General features: G+C 41.2%; 1 protein-coding gene across 3 annotated transcripts in view; it reads left to right on the forward strand.

Moving 5' to 3' along the window:
• rbfox1 (RNA binding fox-1 homolog 1) overlaps positions 1–14,859 on the forward strand; it is a 73,150-nt gene extending 58,291 nt beyond the window's left edge. For 2 of the 3 annotated variants that reach the window (XM_078270102.1, XM_078270105.1), the window contains 2 exons: positions 2,842–2,917; positions 11,979–14,859. In XM_078270102.1, coding sequence (XP_078126228.1) covers positions 2,842–2,917; positions 11,979–12,101 — 199 coding nt within the window. In that variant the 3' untranslated portion in view covers positions 12,102–14,859. Of the gene's footprint in view, positions 1–2,841; positions 2,918–11,555; positions 11,662–11,978 lie in introns of all 3 variants that reach the window. The other variant, XM_078270104.1, reaches the window with a different exon arrangement.
• Positions 14,860–16,045: the final 1,186 nt, after the last annotated feature.

The following is a 16,045-nucleotide window of genomic DNA, read 5'->3' on the forward strand; positions in this document are numbered from 1 at the left end:
TGCAACTTTCTTGTCTGTGTTGGACTATGGTGACATTTTATATATGTATTCAACCTCCCAGTGTCTTCATGCTTTGAACACGGTGTTTCATGGAGCCTTAAGATTCATCACCTCATCATGGCAAAGATAAGATATCAATCTAGAGTTTATTTTGTATTAACATCTATTCTTTACTTAAGTAAAGATTTATATAACACGTAGCCCATGTTTTTAGAGGACATGGTCGGTCGTGGCTACCCACATACCGTTGTTTACTGGGTGTGCCAATGCAACTTCCTAGCTAATGGATGCCTGAACACATCCCAGCTCTGGGAAGTGCAGTCATTAATTATCTATCACACGTTAATCCATGCAGTAAATCACGGAGTGTCTATGATCAGTAGTAACCACACATAATTGTAACATCTAGCCATCCTCTTATCTGTGATTATATTCGCTGTGTAGCCTATGTTTAGATTTGACCGGTGGATATTATGACGCGATGGGCAGCAGCTAGCGAGCAGTCCAAAGCTAGCTGCAGCTAGCTCGTCAGCTAGCCAGGGTAGGAGCTCTGCAGACCCGCATTTAACTCGTTTTTGAAGCTAGTTTCCGTGCCATGTCATCTTTAATTTAACCAATATTTTTTGTATGTGTGTTAAGTTAAATGATCAAGGGAATGGCTTTCTTTTTTGGATATGTAGCTAGGTCAGTGAATAACCGATGTTAGCTAGTTATGTGGGTCATCATCGGGTTGGACCTGTTAGCAGGACAGCTGGTTAGCACGGCAGCTAGCTGGTTGAGGATAATTTTATTTATCACTCATTTAAAACAGAAAGGCAATACATACACATGCTTGTGTTGGTGAGGATTACTCTGCATGCTTGTGTTGGTGAGGATTACTCTGCAGATTGTGAATGTGAGAACACAAACACGAACAAAAACGTACGAGTTTAGCTTGCCGTCCATCTACAGCATAGCTCTTCCGCCGGCCGTCATGGCGTTCATAATTTGCGCGAGTGGAGCGTGACGTCACGTGCAAAGGGTCAATAATATCAGCGTGTTAGCATTGTCATAGCGAGTATGTTGGTGTTAGCATTTTGCTCAAAGCCCTACTGTACAGTGTAAGTACAGTCTCACAGGGCTGCTAATGTGTCTTCAGCTTCATACACAATGCACAGACATGAGAGATCTTCTCTCAGAAAGACAGTGCTTGCTGCTTATCTAAAAGAAAATTCCATCAAAATCCAATAAATTGGTTATTATTCTGCAACATGACCAAGAAAACTGCAGTTTGAGGTCATCAGCCTGCAGTACTTTAGATGTTTAAAAGACAATATTATAACTGTGTATGTCTTTGGAAAGATTTCTTTCTTCACTCTATCCAAAAACCTTGTGCATTTGACCAGGCTTGGCTCCCAACCGTTTTGTAGAGCTGTTGAAAATGTTGTTTCCATGTTTATCTTTTCACCTCAGGGTCATTTAAAAATGCATTTGACTCAAATTGCATTTGAATTTATGTTGTACAGCTTACCACACACTCTCTCTCTATATCTCTCTCTCTCTCTCTCTCACACACACACACACACACACACACACACACACACACACACACACACACAACACACACTGATGATGGGTTAGGGCTCTGCGCTGTGAGATAAGATAGGTCAAATGCGGCGCTGGGCTGAGTGTGGGTGTTGGGGGGGCTGCATGGTGAATAGCAATGTCCAAAACTAATCGGGATTAACTTCTAATCGCTTCAACCACTGGGCCGCTATGCAAATCAGCTCAATTATGGGCACAGGCCTAGGCCCCTGATTGGCCCTTATCATGACTGGGCGAGGGCACAGAGGGGAGGAAGGGAGAAGGGGGTGGACTGGTTGGCCACAGCATGGCTGCTCACTTGAATAAACACTGCTGCTGTCTATTTCTTTCTAAAAATAGAAAGCTTGTTGATTCTCTATTCTTTGATTGTTTATATATTTAGTCTATTTTCATGATGCTTTGTGGTTTTTATTTTTATCTTTGTATCATGTGAACTCTGAGTGAGTCTTTTATGGCAGAATCTGACTGTTTCCTAGACTATTTGATCACAACCCTTGGGATTATTTATTTGAATGGGTCTACTCTGTAAATAGGAGGTGGACACAAAATGAAAAGTAAAATGTTGGTCCACTCAAAGCTCTTCCACACTATGTCCAGTAATGACCTGTTTTTAATCTAAACTAATCTGGCCTGTTGTAATTATGTCCACCCCTAGCTGTGATGTAGTTTGAAACTACAGTGCCACTATAGTCTTACATAGCCAGACCTATCTCCAAAGTGCTGTGTTGAGTTAAAATTATGACAATAAATTATGATACATTTCACAATTCACAACTATTAAGGATGAGTCACTATCTTATCATTTGAGGTAGTTAGAATTTCCATGTTTTACAAACTTTTCACTCATTATTTCCAGGTTTGTTTTTAGTTTTTGTTAAAAAGAATAGCAAAACCCATATGTCCATTCCAACACTTTTGTACTGTGAGGTATAATTAAAATTGCACCCTCAAGGGACTACCAGTGAGGCTTTATCATGAGCCTCAATGTGCTGAACAGTGAGATAAAATAGCCTATAAAACTTCATAGAGCTGCAGACTTGATAATTCTCATTATGAATTAGATATTTATAATTTATAGTGACTTTTTGTTGACATGATAGTCATTAACATGTAATGTAATTCCGCTGTAGGCTATATCACAACATATTTGGTAAGTAAATCAAGGAAGAACTAATGTGTAGTCATTTGGAGTCTCCTCATGAGTGCCAGGATGTAATATGATTTAACCATTATCTGTTATCTTATGTATTTCTACAGTTACGGACGAGTATATGCTGCCGACCCCTACAACCACACACTCACTCCAGCAGCCACATACAGCGTTGGTGCCATGGTAAGACTATCATGCCTGCGACACATCTCTGTTCTACATTCCTGGTCCTCTTCAGACCATGCATCAATCCACTCTCTTATCTGCAAAGTATCTAAAATCTAACTTTTTACTTTTTTAATTTCCAAAAATGTGTCTTCTAGATACACATTGCGTGTCTTGCATGTCACATGCTTGTACATTGTTTAGAGCTGCACTTGGTGCACAGGCTTGAGTGGAGTGAGACTAACTGACCAATCGTCACAGCATATGGTGTGGTTGAGTAGGGCGATGGCAACATAAGCCTGATAATTAATTACAGCAACTGAGTTTTAGTGGCCATATTTATATTAAAATATTAAAAAGTATAAAAAGATTTCAGAATCAGAAAGGAGTTAATTGCCACAATAATTATCCTACTTGGTGCCTACCTGCCTTGGTGATGATTGGTGCATATATACACAACAAACATATTAAACATTAATAAGAACAAACAATCAATACAGAAACAGAGACAAATATATACAAAATAACTGTTTATGCAGTTTAAGCACTGTGTGCAATGGGCAGATGCATAGTCCAGGATGGAGGTTAGTGCAAAGTGTAGTGACTAGGGGTGAGGGGTTGAGTGTCAGTGACAGAGGGGGACTGGGGCCTTGTTGGTGAGGCTGACTGCAGAGGGGAAGAAACTGTTTAAGGCGTGAGGTTTTGGTCCTGATGGACCACAGCCTCCTGCCAGAGGGGAGAGGTTCAAACAGTTTGTGTCCCGGGTGTGAGAGAAATCGGCTACAATCTTTCCTGCCTGCCTCTGCGTCCTGGAGGCCAACAGGTCCTGGAGAAACGGAAAATTGCAGCCAATCACCTTCTGAGCAGAGCGGATGATACGCCTCAATGATGGACTCAATGATGGTAGTGTAGAAGTGCACCATCATTGTCTTTGACAAGTTGAACTTCTTCAGCTGCTGCAGGAAGTACATCCTCTGCTGGGCTTTTTTGATGAGAGAGCTAATGTTCAGCTTTCACTTGAGGTCCTGGGAGATAATGGAGCCCAGGAAGCGAAAGGACACAATGTTGACCGTGGACCGTCTTCAGAGAGTTTAGCTCCAGGTTATTCTGACTGAACCAGGTCACCAGGTGGTCAACCTTCCTCCTGTAGGGGGACTCATCCCCACCAGAGATGAGTCCAATGAGTGTAGTGTCATCCGCGAACTTCAGAAGCTTGACAGACTGGTGACTGGAGGTGCAGCTGTTGGTGTACAGGGAGAAGAGCAGAGGGGAAAGGACGCAGCCTTGAGGGGAACCGGTGCTGATGGTCAGAGTTTTTCCCCAGCTTCACACGCTGCTTCCTGTCAGATAGGAAGTTTGTGATCCACCTGCAGGTGGAATCAGGCACATGCGGCTGGGACAGCTTGTCCTGCAGCGGAGTGGGGAGGATGGTGTTGAAGGCAGAGCTGAAGTCCACAAAGTGGAGGAGTCCAGGTGCCGGAGGATGAAATGTTGACTGCATCGTTTACAGACCTGTTGGCTCTATAGGCGAACTGCAGAGGGTCCAGGAGGGGGTTGGTGAGGGTTTTGAGATGAGCCAGAACAAGGCGCTCAAAAGACTTGATAACCACAGAGGTCAGTGTGACGGATCCAAAACATTCTCCTCTCTGGTTGAACATTTAATAAACTGTATTTGGGGAGTTCATGGAGGGATGACCTTTGTTGAAGTCACCTAGGACAATAACAAGGGAGTCTGGGTTATTCCGCTCCACACACAGTATCTGCTCTGCGAGTTTGCGAGCTTCACCTTCAAGCTGAGCTCCCTCTTCACCACAGCAGTGCGGTACAGCCTCTGCAGTAATTGTGTTTCATCTAACCATCACTCGTGAACAAGACTCCAAGATACTTAGGCCCCTTTTGCACTGCAATCCTGAACTCATACCTGGAGGAGCTGTATGTGAGAATGCAAATGCCCAAATCAGTTGGACTGGACAATAGACTGATTTTACCCTGCCAGCTACCAAGTACATAGTCTGTGTAATGTCTGATTTAGCCCATGTGTGAATAGAGCAGCTCATTGTCTGAAGAATTTTACAGCAAGCAGGCATGCTGATGGTGTTTCATGCGGAAACCGGAAGAGAACAATCATCTGAGGATGAAGAAGAAGGTTTAATTTACACGACGACACCAACAAAAATGTCTAACTGGAGAGACTATGACATCCGGAAACTTCTGTCAGTAAGTGCCGTCAAAGAAATTCAAAGAACGGCAAGAAACTCTGTTGTTTGACCAAATTACGAACCAACTATGTTACCGCTGTGTAAGCCACTTCATGTTCTACCAGCTGCTCGCTCTACCCAGGCACCACCCCTCGCCTAAAGAGAGAAAGAGAGAGTGAAAACACATATGACACTTGCAATCTCCTGTTGTGGGCTACATGTGTGAAAGGGAAACTCTGGAGAATGTCCGGACTTGATTCTTCATTGTCCGGAGTTCATATGAGAAAACGGCTTTAAAGTCCTTCACTTAGTTCTGCACCGGAGGTTGTGGACTAATGAACTACACTATCTGCAAAACGCAGAGATCCAATCCTGAGGTCATCATTTTGGACACTCTCCATCCATTCTGTCCATGATAATCTCCAGCAGAATTGGTACAACCCTGGAAGAGCCCAATGGCCATGGGGAATGTGCTTGAATTGTTTCCGAAAATATGGACACAACGTTAAATAAGACATGCAGCTCATACTCCTGAAGCACTCCCTACAAGACACCCTGGGGGACATAGCCTTTTTCAAGGCTACAAAGCACAGGTAGACTGGACTAGGCAAACTCCCCTCCAGTATCCTGACAATAAACAGCTGGTCCACTGTTCCACGACCAGGCTGGAATTCACATCGCTCCTTCTAAAACTGAGATTTGACTAAGGCCACTTTACTACTTTCAATCGAGCTCTATGACTTTCTAAAAGTAAATGACCCCTTGGCCTGTGCCCAGAAGGCTTGTTTAGGTAATCCATTCTTTAAGCCCAATTTATGGGCGTTAAATCTACACCGTAGGTACGTACGTAGGTGCATACGTAGGTACATGTAGATCGGACCCTACGCTGTAGCCTGACGTGCACGTCTCAAAAAATGAAACTACACATCTCGGCTACGCAGACCGCAACAACTGGGATTGGTCCGCTTGGCAGTGGCTTGGTAGTGTCGCATTTCTCCCTGATTTCCGGGTTCTCCTTCTCCGTAAACAACATGAAAAGGAAAGTGTTAACTTTTCCTGCTACAGCTTTCCGACCATCAGAAAGCACAGGAAGACACTATGTTTCTCCGTCTAAGCCTCCAGAGTCGTACAATTCCAGTATTGAATCTGTTTATCAAACCAGAATCATCTCAAGTCCCTTTAACATTTGCAAGTTATAAATAACTAAAATATGTGCAATCACCTTGTGTTAGCTGAGAATGTAAAATGGGTATGGAGTGGCATTTCTGTAGCAGGTGCACAGCATAAAATATTAAATGTTTATTAAGTATAAATTCTCTCTTTGCAATAATTCAATTACATTTTATTTAGAGTGTAAAATCATAACAAGAGTTACCTGAGGATACTTTACAGTTAGAGTAGGTCTAGACCACACCCAAGAGCAAGGATTTGGTGCGACCATGGCAGGGAAATGTAAACTTCCTGCAAACAAACCGCATAATGCCAAGCACTTTGACAATTAGCACTCATGACTCGAACCCATGTAGTCAAAAAACCAAATAATGGATCAGACTAACTATAGGCAAATATTCATTATTAAAATAATGCTGATTTGGATCAGGAGCAAAATAACAGGATCGGGACGCCCCTTTTTCTGACTGATAGAAAGGACCCCTTGGCCTGTGCCTGGTATGCCAATTGCTATATATGCCAAAGCGCTGTGCTTTGGTCTTTGTCTGATTATTCTACCCTCTTTTTAAGAGACCATTGACTGTACATAGATAAAAATCTTACAAGAGAGACAAAGTCGTCAGTGCAGGTACTCCGTTCAGGTTGCATACAGCTCCAACAACCTTTACCAATAAGATAACGCAGCCTTTATGTAGCAAAAAAAACTACAAAGGCCTCGCCACACCACTTGCTACTGCTCGTTAAGCTCATATCTTCCATGATCCTAAAAAAATGATTGATCATGCTTTTTTTTAAATGAGTCTTCTGGTTCATTCGCTAGAAACAATTGCATTGATAGCTATATATTTAATTCCACCAACTGCACTCCCCAATCTCCACACGCTTCATCTCCTCCATACTGTCCCCCTCCCCCACCCCATTCTCTTCTTCAGTTGCTGTGCATAAGCTTTTCTGCAGCGCTGACATCTCCTCACTTAAACTTAATTGAATTTGTCTGTGCTGCTAACGGCAGTCCAAATGACACATTAATCCCGCCTGTAAAAGGTGATGAATGTCTTCATGCCTTGGCAGCCCAGTCCATGTTAGTTATTATATTTCTAATTTGGTGGATACCACCTCACCCCGCACTCGCTGGTAATGAAATAATTAGTCATTTTGATAATTAAATCCCTCATGATGCCGCAGCCGCAGGGAGGAAGCGAGGAAGGAAAGGAGTGAACAAGAAAGCTGTGTGGGCTGGAGGGAAAGATTTCCAAACTTACTGGTTAGCTACAATCAACACCCTCCAAATTTGAACAACTGTTTGCAAACAAAAGAAAATTAATTTCTTCAAATAAGGTTTAAAGTGTCAGTCAAGTGTCAAATACAATATGCCACACCTAGTATTTTAAACACTTCTACTGCCTTCCATATGCTGCTCTACAAGCTAAAAGCATTTATTTTTTAATTTAGGTTCTATTTCTTAGTCTTGGCCATTATTTCTATTGTTATGATATTGTACATGTCTACATCGCCGACAATACATATGAAATGTGCCACAAATTGGTTAAGCATTTCTATTGAAGCCCTTTGCTAATGTTAAATTAGGTTTGAGCTATCACTAGGCCCTGCAGTATTAAGCTTTCCCAATTCCCTTATTTGATCGCTCCCCACTCCTTGTTTTACCTGGCAATAGTTCCAGTCTGCCATAATGCTTATTTCTTTTCTGAGGATTAAGGATCGAAAAAGCAAGGAAGGATCTTTGAGGAGACATGAACGAGGATACATGAGAGCAGCCTTGGCGGAAGTCTTTTACCAGACCGACACACCCCTTTAGTAGAAATCTGTCACCCCTGGATTCCTCCAGGTGCAGATGCGCCATGTTCTGGCTGCACTGCGGTTTTGTTCCGTCGTCCGCCATGCGCCATGCACCATGCACCATACCACACCGGGAGAGTCTCGGATACGGAGCGTCATGCCTGCCCGATTCGCAGATTTTGTTTTGGCCATTTTTCCTGGATATTTGTGATCCTACCATAAAAGTAAGTAGTTTACGTAAGTTAAATGGTTTCTTCCATTTAGTCCAGTTATGAATGACATGGATCAAAATGAGCCATTTTTATTTCGGCGCCCATGTTATCCAATCTGTCCGGCCACAACGGGCGCGTAGCTTCCGCGTAGGCGCAGCGCTGCAGCAATAGTTTCGCCGCCTCCTCTATTTTTTTGCGCGATATGCGAGCGGATGTGTCAAGCCAGGCAGGTAATCACATAAAGGAAGACCACAGTGCAGCCGGATACTTTACCAAAATAAACACATTTCAAAATTTAACAGCCAGGTTTATGGTGATTTATGGTGTTTTTATGGTGGAGTGTTGACTTCTCACAGCGAGACACGCGTGTCTCGCTGTGAGAAGTCAAGGCACATGGAGAGAGAGACCGACGGATGGACAGAGAGACACACACACACACACACACACAGCCACATATAGGCTACAATTACCACAGTTTCCCCCTGTCTCTATCAGAGATAGAGAGAGAGCGAGCAAGAGAGAGTGAGAGAGAGAGAGACGTGATGAAAGGCCAGGCGCACGATCAGGCACGTATCTACGCGACGTGACACTTGCGCGCGCGGTGTTTTCCAGCTGTTAGTTGTTAAAATAATTGGGAGTCTTCACAGGGTGTTTTAAAAATTAACTGGATGCTCTAGTCATCCACTTCCTGCCTGGCCTATGCAAACCAAGGTTATAATCGTTAACGAAAACAAACAAAATAACGATAACTAAGAGGGGAAAAAACATTGTCGTTAACTAAAATAAAAACGAGGCATTACAAAAAAAAGATAACTAACTTAAACCGTAATGTTTGTTTGCAAAACTAAAATAAAATGAAATAATCGAGTAAATGTCCTTAGTTTTCGTCTTTGTCAACGTCTTTCATAGGGCAAATGACGTTATATCTTTCTGAGTTGACATTTCCGACCAAATACCTGTTTTATACAGTCTATGCCATAGTTTCCGACTGGGAACCCAGAAATTCTGACATTCCATGTCCAATTGAACACAACATAGTCTGTGCCCCTCGCCTGGCATCATGGCGGTACCGAAAGTCGGAAGAAAGCGGCAGTCCTATTTGATTATGACTGTGTCAGATAAAAGCGCCTCGCAGTGGAAGGTGGTAAAATATGTGGACAATTTATTACAGGGAAAAATCACACGAATTTGAAAGTACATTTGAGAAGCGCACACAAGCTAGGAGGCTAACCTAGCTTACCTTAACAAGGTAAAGGAGAACGCAAAGCCCCCTTTCCCCGAAACAGAAGCTAACCCCGGTACAGGGCATGGATGTATGGATACAGGGCCAGGCAGCATGACGGAGACAACTGTAGGACAGAAAACGGTTACACTTTACTTGAAGGTATCTACATAAGAGTGACATGACACTGTCATGAACATGTCATAAACATTATAAACAAGTCATAAACGTTTATGACATAACGCTTCTGTCATTAAGTGTCATTCGGTTTTTGTCATGACAAGTTAGGGTTAGAGTGAGAGTTAGGGTTAGGGTTCATGTGTCATGGCTGTGTCATGTGTCCATGACAGTGTCATGTCACTCTTATGTAGATACCTAAAGTGTTACCCAGAGAACACTACAGGAGGGCTTTCGACCTGATAGCTGCTGGTTAGTAAATACGCAGGAACACCAAAAGCGGGAGGAAGCGTGGGTTGGTATGTGGATTGATACTGGGATGTCTACACAACTGTGTGAGTCGATTGACTTCAAAAAGTTCACCACTTTACTCGACCAAAGTTCAAGCTCAGTGGAATTTAGGGGTTAGTGACAGCTGATCAGGCTGCTGCACAATATTACTACAGTTTTCTACAGAAGTGAACTGACAAACAACAGAATCAATTAAGTTTTAGATGTTATTTATTTTCTGACTAACGATGTGGTTAAAAATTGTGGATCTGTATTAACTGTAGGTCGGTGCAGATGCCTGTCAACAGGGGAAACATGCAGAGAGACAAAAAAAAAGAAAAAAAGAAAGGTCTAATTTCTCCTAAAACGTGTGTCCTCGTTTCGTCTCTCCTCACATATTTTCCTGCATATCACCTCGTGTCTTCAGTGGGAGGGACTAAGTTGCAGAGAATAGAGGGAGGGAAACCTGGACGCATTAAAGGTAATTGGGATGTACCCTCTGTTTTTTCTAGTTCCACCAGTCTTACAATAGCTACTAATTAGCCTATCCTTTTGGTATCAAAAACCTTTCCACACCATTCTCTGACCTAATGCACCTTAACTGTCCCTGAATCCAACCCTTACCCAAGCAAAGGGCCTAACCAGACTATGTAACGACATTGCAACTGCTACAATAGCTGGCCCAACTGGCTTGGTGGGAAGTTTCATCTAAATGTCATGGCCCGCTCAGTAGTCTAGCGGCTCTATCCACCATATACTTTATGTTTAGTTCCACTAATCTTACAAATATCCAATAAATTAGCATCCTCTGGTATCAGAAACGTCCCTTAACATGTCTTACCAAAGAAAAGAACATGGTTTCAATATGAATTTGTTTGTGAGTGTAAGAGTGCAGGCAAATCTGTAGGGTCATCAAGTGGGCGCAACTGGTGGTTTGTTGAGTTGGGTCCTCAACAGTGTGTGTTCCAGCTTGACAGAACCACCTGCACCGACACCCCTCCTAAGCAAGAAAACACTGTTTGGCTTAACATCTGTCTCTTAAGACACATGCTACCTGTGCTAGCAAAAGGCCTCTCCAGGTCAGTCATCGAAGCACCCTTACCATCAAATGATGGGACATAGCCAACATTACCACGCAACCAATCAAAGTCGAGGTTATTATTGCCTACATTGTTAGATTGGGAAACCTTTGGGGCTCTCCTAAATATTGACAGATTTTCTAGATTAATACAGTGCAGATGAAAATGTTCTAAAAGTAGGAGCAAACATGTATCACTGAGAATGTTTGGCCAGTTAGAACTCCACTCCTACTCTGAAAAGCTTGATAAATAGCTTGGTATAAAAAGATTCATAAATGCAGTTTCATCTGGACACACACAACTTTCAACTGCAAATTTCACTGAAACAAACCAAGTACATTTTATAATGTATCTAAAACGAATGTTGCTAAAATCTCCATCTCCACCCAGTGAAAACCAGCATGATCCATCCACAAGATTTAGCTCATCCTGGTTCACATTCTGCTTAAAACCACCTTTGGACTTGATTTCTTTGATTCATCTTTTACTCCACTTTTTCATGGTTGTATTGACTGGATTTTTTTCATATAGCAGTTGGCATGTACCCCTGGCATGAAGCGTCTCGCTGTGCTTGCTGCATGACGGTTGCTCCGGTCATTGGTCTTTTCATCCCCCATGGGTTTGCACCGGAATAACGGTAATGTTGAATCTCTAGTTGTAGTTTGTGCAGGACTAAGGGGGGCTAACGAGGGTGTGTGTGTGTGTGTGTGTGTGTGTGTGTGTGTGTGTGTGTGTGTGTGTGTGTGTGTGTGTGTGTGTGCGTGTGTGTCTGTGTGTCTGTGTGTGTTTCTATGAATATGGATGTGTGTTTGTGCATTATCTTGTATGTGTATGTGCCTGTGTGTGCTTGTGTGTGTGTTTCTATGAATATGGATGTGTGTTTGTGCATTATCCTGTGTGTGTATGCATGTATGTGTGTGTGTGTGTGTGTGTGTGTGTGTGTGTGTGTTTCAGAACGCGTTCACCCCACTGACAGATGCGAAAACTCGGAGCCATGCCGACGACGTGGGGCTAGTGCTGTCCTCTCTCCAGGCTAGTATATACCGGGGAGGCTACAGCCGCTTTGCACCCTATTAGCAACACCTCCAACCTATACTCAACCTTCCAACAGGACAGAAAGAAAGTGTATGTGCGAGCGAGTGTGTGAGCGAATGAAAACAACAGAGAGAATGAGTTATCCGAGGAGAGACATTACTGAGGCCTGGGTATTGCAATACATGCAGTTTGTGGATCATTTCAGCATCTCCTAAGAGAGAAGTACAGAAAAACAAAAGAATACAATGACAGCTGATATTTTTCATCTTATACCTCAGATATTTTGTGCTGTGTATTTTGATATTGTGGGTTTTTAATTTCTAAAGATTTAAACCTAGATTATCAGCTGTAGAGGTTTTTCCATGGTACTAATAGAGAGCTGCTAGAGTAATGATTAGGACACAAATGAAATATTTATCAGATTTCAAATTGTTAGGGCTTGTATAGAACTCCAACCCTGTAAGATAGGTCATAGTCACACTTTGGGGTTTTTATGTTTTGTAAGAGTGTTAAAGTGACTATGCTAGTCAGTGTTGTTGTTTTTCTTGTCTCAGCTTCCTTTGGCACTTCCTCTGTCCGTTTAGCAATGATAGCTTTTTTTGTTTTCCCTTTGGTTTGGGAGGAAGTAAAGAAGCCATGGGAAACATGAAGATAGTCTCTGAACCTGAAGAGAAGCTGAGAACAGCAATTATTGCTATTCCATCATCTTGAGATGTCAACTTTTGTTTTTCTTACGTTGAGAACAAGCTGTTTACTTGTGACTGAAACTTTACTATTATATGTTTATAGTTATTCCGCCAAACCAAGATAATACTTCTTTCCCAAGACAAAATCCTATGTAGTGTCTGCATAGTCATGAAAACTGCATGTATTGTAGCCCAACTGCATTGAGTGCAACATGTGGTTTTCTTGTTTTGGTTTTGTAACATATAAAATAGCAGTGCATACAAAAAGAAATACAATGTTCATGTAAGTTTGACTTTGTATCTCATAATTACAAAATCCCATCTCTGTTTCAAACATAAGCATTATCCACCAAACATTCAATGTCTAAAGACATTCTTTTTGGGTTAAATCAGATTGGCCCGTCGTTCATGTTGTTTAGCCTGGAAATAGATGTTGAAAAGTCAACTATGATTAGTCTGATTTGGTCTGAATATAGGATGGCAACAACTTGGGACCAAGCTGTTTCTATAGCAGTGCAATCTAATGAAACCGCTAGTCGCGTAACTTTGATATTTTTTAACCTGAACCCTATTTTACTATGGTTTTTTATGTCTAAGTGACTAGTGGGATCAGCATTTGTTTTAAACTGGTCCAGTATTAAGCAAGACCGCTGCAATTGGCAGCGGCGAAACAAGCTACAATGTAACGTTAATGGGCAATTGCGCACCTTCAATTTCCGTCCACTAAAAGCGTTGTTTTTGCCACTAACATGCTCTAAGTGTCTGACAACAGAGGTAGATCCTTTTTGTTTAACATGAAACAACCCCAAAATCACTATCGCTAAAACAGACACCATAAACGGTAATTTTGTCATGGTAACACACACTTTATTCAAAGTCATCAGAACTATCAAAACTATCAAAAGCCGTCTTGGTTCGTCTTCCCACTGTTCCAACAATCAGCACTCTGGTTTGGTGGAAATAACCCCTTAATTCACCCATTTACATGTGGAAATATGCTGGCTTTATACACGCTAAAAGTACAGATTATTTAAATGGAGTCTGGTAAGTTTGGACGATTTCTGAGCTGTTTCTGGTTAAACAAAAACAATCTTACTCTTTAACAAAAATGTCTATCTCTGTTGGGATCCTTTGCATAATGTTGTCGGACAATTATAACAATCTGAGCCCGTCAGTGGCAAAAACAGAACATTTAGTGGACGGAAATTGGCGGTGAACGTTTGCTATAGGGTTACATTGCAGCTCAGTTCACAGCTGCGGTTGCAGCGTTCTCGCTCAATACTGGACCAGTTACAGAGATCTTTGTTCACATTAGTCACTTAGACACCACTGAATGTAGAAAAATGCCTAAATTACCCTTAAACATCTTACTGCACAACTATTACACACCACACATCCAACACACTCACACAATACACTCCAACAGCAAAATGTAGCTGTTGACCTTATGCAAAACCTCAATGTGCCCCTTTAACTGACACAATTAGCACAGCAACTCACAACATCAGTTCATATGGCTACGTTGATTAGACAGTCTAACAATAATTACTGAAGGTGAACATCTCGTAATTATAAGATACTAAGTCATAACTACAAGATGAGGTCTCCAGTTTTTTTTATCCTTTGGTGAATGCAATGTGTTTTCTTGTTTGATGTTTCTATAGTTATGACAAAAATGCAACATGTTTCTCTAATAAGGGCATTTCTGCTTTTTCATAAGTTATCTTGAGGTAATGGGGTAATTAAGTCACAATCGCTTTATAAAAAAAATACAACTACAGCAAGTATTAGCAGTCACAGCTGCTCTGAGCTTCCTGAGATAGTCAAAGTGTAGTTTAGTTTACTTTGTAGGGAGAGAATGGTGTGAGTCAGCACCTCATTCAGCCTGTATGTTTACTGACTGAATAATGTGGTTATGTCTTACGTCACTTCAAGCCAAAGCTTCTGACGGACATATCAGGCGTGTTAATGTGTATAGTAAACATTCTACATAGATATGAGATGAGAAGAAAAAAAAAAAAAAGAATTGCCATGGCAACCAAACTGTTCAACCATTTCATTGCGTTGTCCACATGCTGTGATATGAAAAACATTAGGGCCATATGAATTAAAAAGATTTGATAATATCACTTAGGATAATTGCAGAATTCTAAGGAAAAAGTCAGGATCCTGGGGAAGAAAGTCAAACTTTATCATAGAACTTAGGATCCCAAGATGAACTGTTGTGTGGCACTTGTCCTCTTCCGTACTGAGTAGTGTTGGCATCCAGAAGTAGATGTTTTTTATATAAACTTCCAATATATTCATTGGTATAATTGATGATTTTTATATTACAGGAGAGATTTAAAAAAAATATATATATAGCAGTGGCCAAAGCCACTGTGTCTATTTTATCTCTTTGTTAATTTTGTTTTGCCTTGTTTTTTGTTCATTTTTTTTCATTATTAAAATTGAAGGGGGGTAAAGTACAGTATAATAATCCAACAATGTATTATATTTGAACTGTGCAGTGAAGATGTTCTCTTATATGACATACACAATAGTATAATGTTTTAGATTTAGAAGAGTTGTTAGGGCGAGCTATCTCATTTTCTATCAAATCATATTCTGATTTGTATTAACTCTTTACAAATAATGTAATCACAATGTAGATACTCTCATTCATCAATATTTTTTTGTCAACTGTACCATTTTGCACATGCAACTTGTCATTTTCAGATAAAACCTTAGACATATCAGTGCTGTAGTTGTAATTTTTTTAAAAACTTTTTTTATATCAGTTCTGTATTTTCTGATTCCTTCTCTTTTACTCTCATGTCCTTCTTAATGTAACATCCTTTCTGTTATTTTGAACCTTTACTAAAATTAACTGTTTGAATATTATAATGCTAAATAAATATGAGAAATAAATGATTTGTGAACAGGCTAATCTACAGTATGATGTAAATAGAACTTAATGGAATACATTTTGCAGTGTATTTGAAAAGCACTACATGGGCAACAGGAGCTCTGCTATGGCTGCATTGCAAGCCAGCCTACGGGCCGCTTCCTGTGCCACATTCTGTTTACAGCTAATCCCAATTAGTGGTGTTGTTACATATCTCCCTTTTTTGTATTTATAACTAATTAGATAGGGACAACTCTCAGATGCATCACATAAAAAAAAAGGCAGCAGTAAGAGCTCTGGGGCCGCTCTGTGTCCGTGTGTGTCCATCAGAAACTGGACAACTCGTAGTCCTCACTATGCTGAATGTCTGACTCCGCAACTACTTTATACAAGCTCTGCTTCCAGTAGGTGTT

This window comes from Sander vitreus, chromosome 15 (assembly GCF_031162955.1).
Source record: "Sander vitreus isolate 19-12246 chromosome 15, sanVit1, whole genome shotgun sequence".
NCBI classification, from domain to species: domain Eukaryota; kingdom Metazoa; phylum Chordata; class Actinopteri; order Perciformes; family Percidae; genus Sander; species Sander vitreus.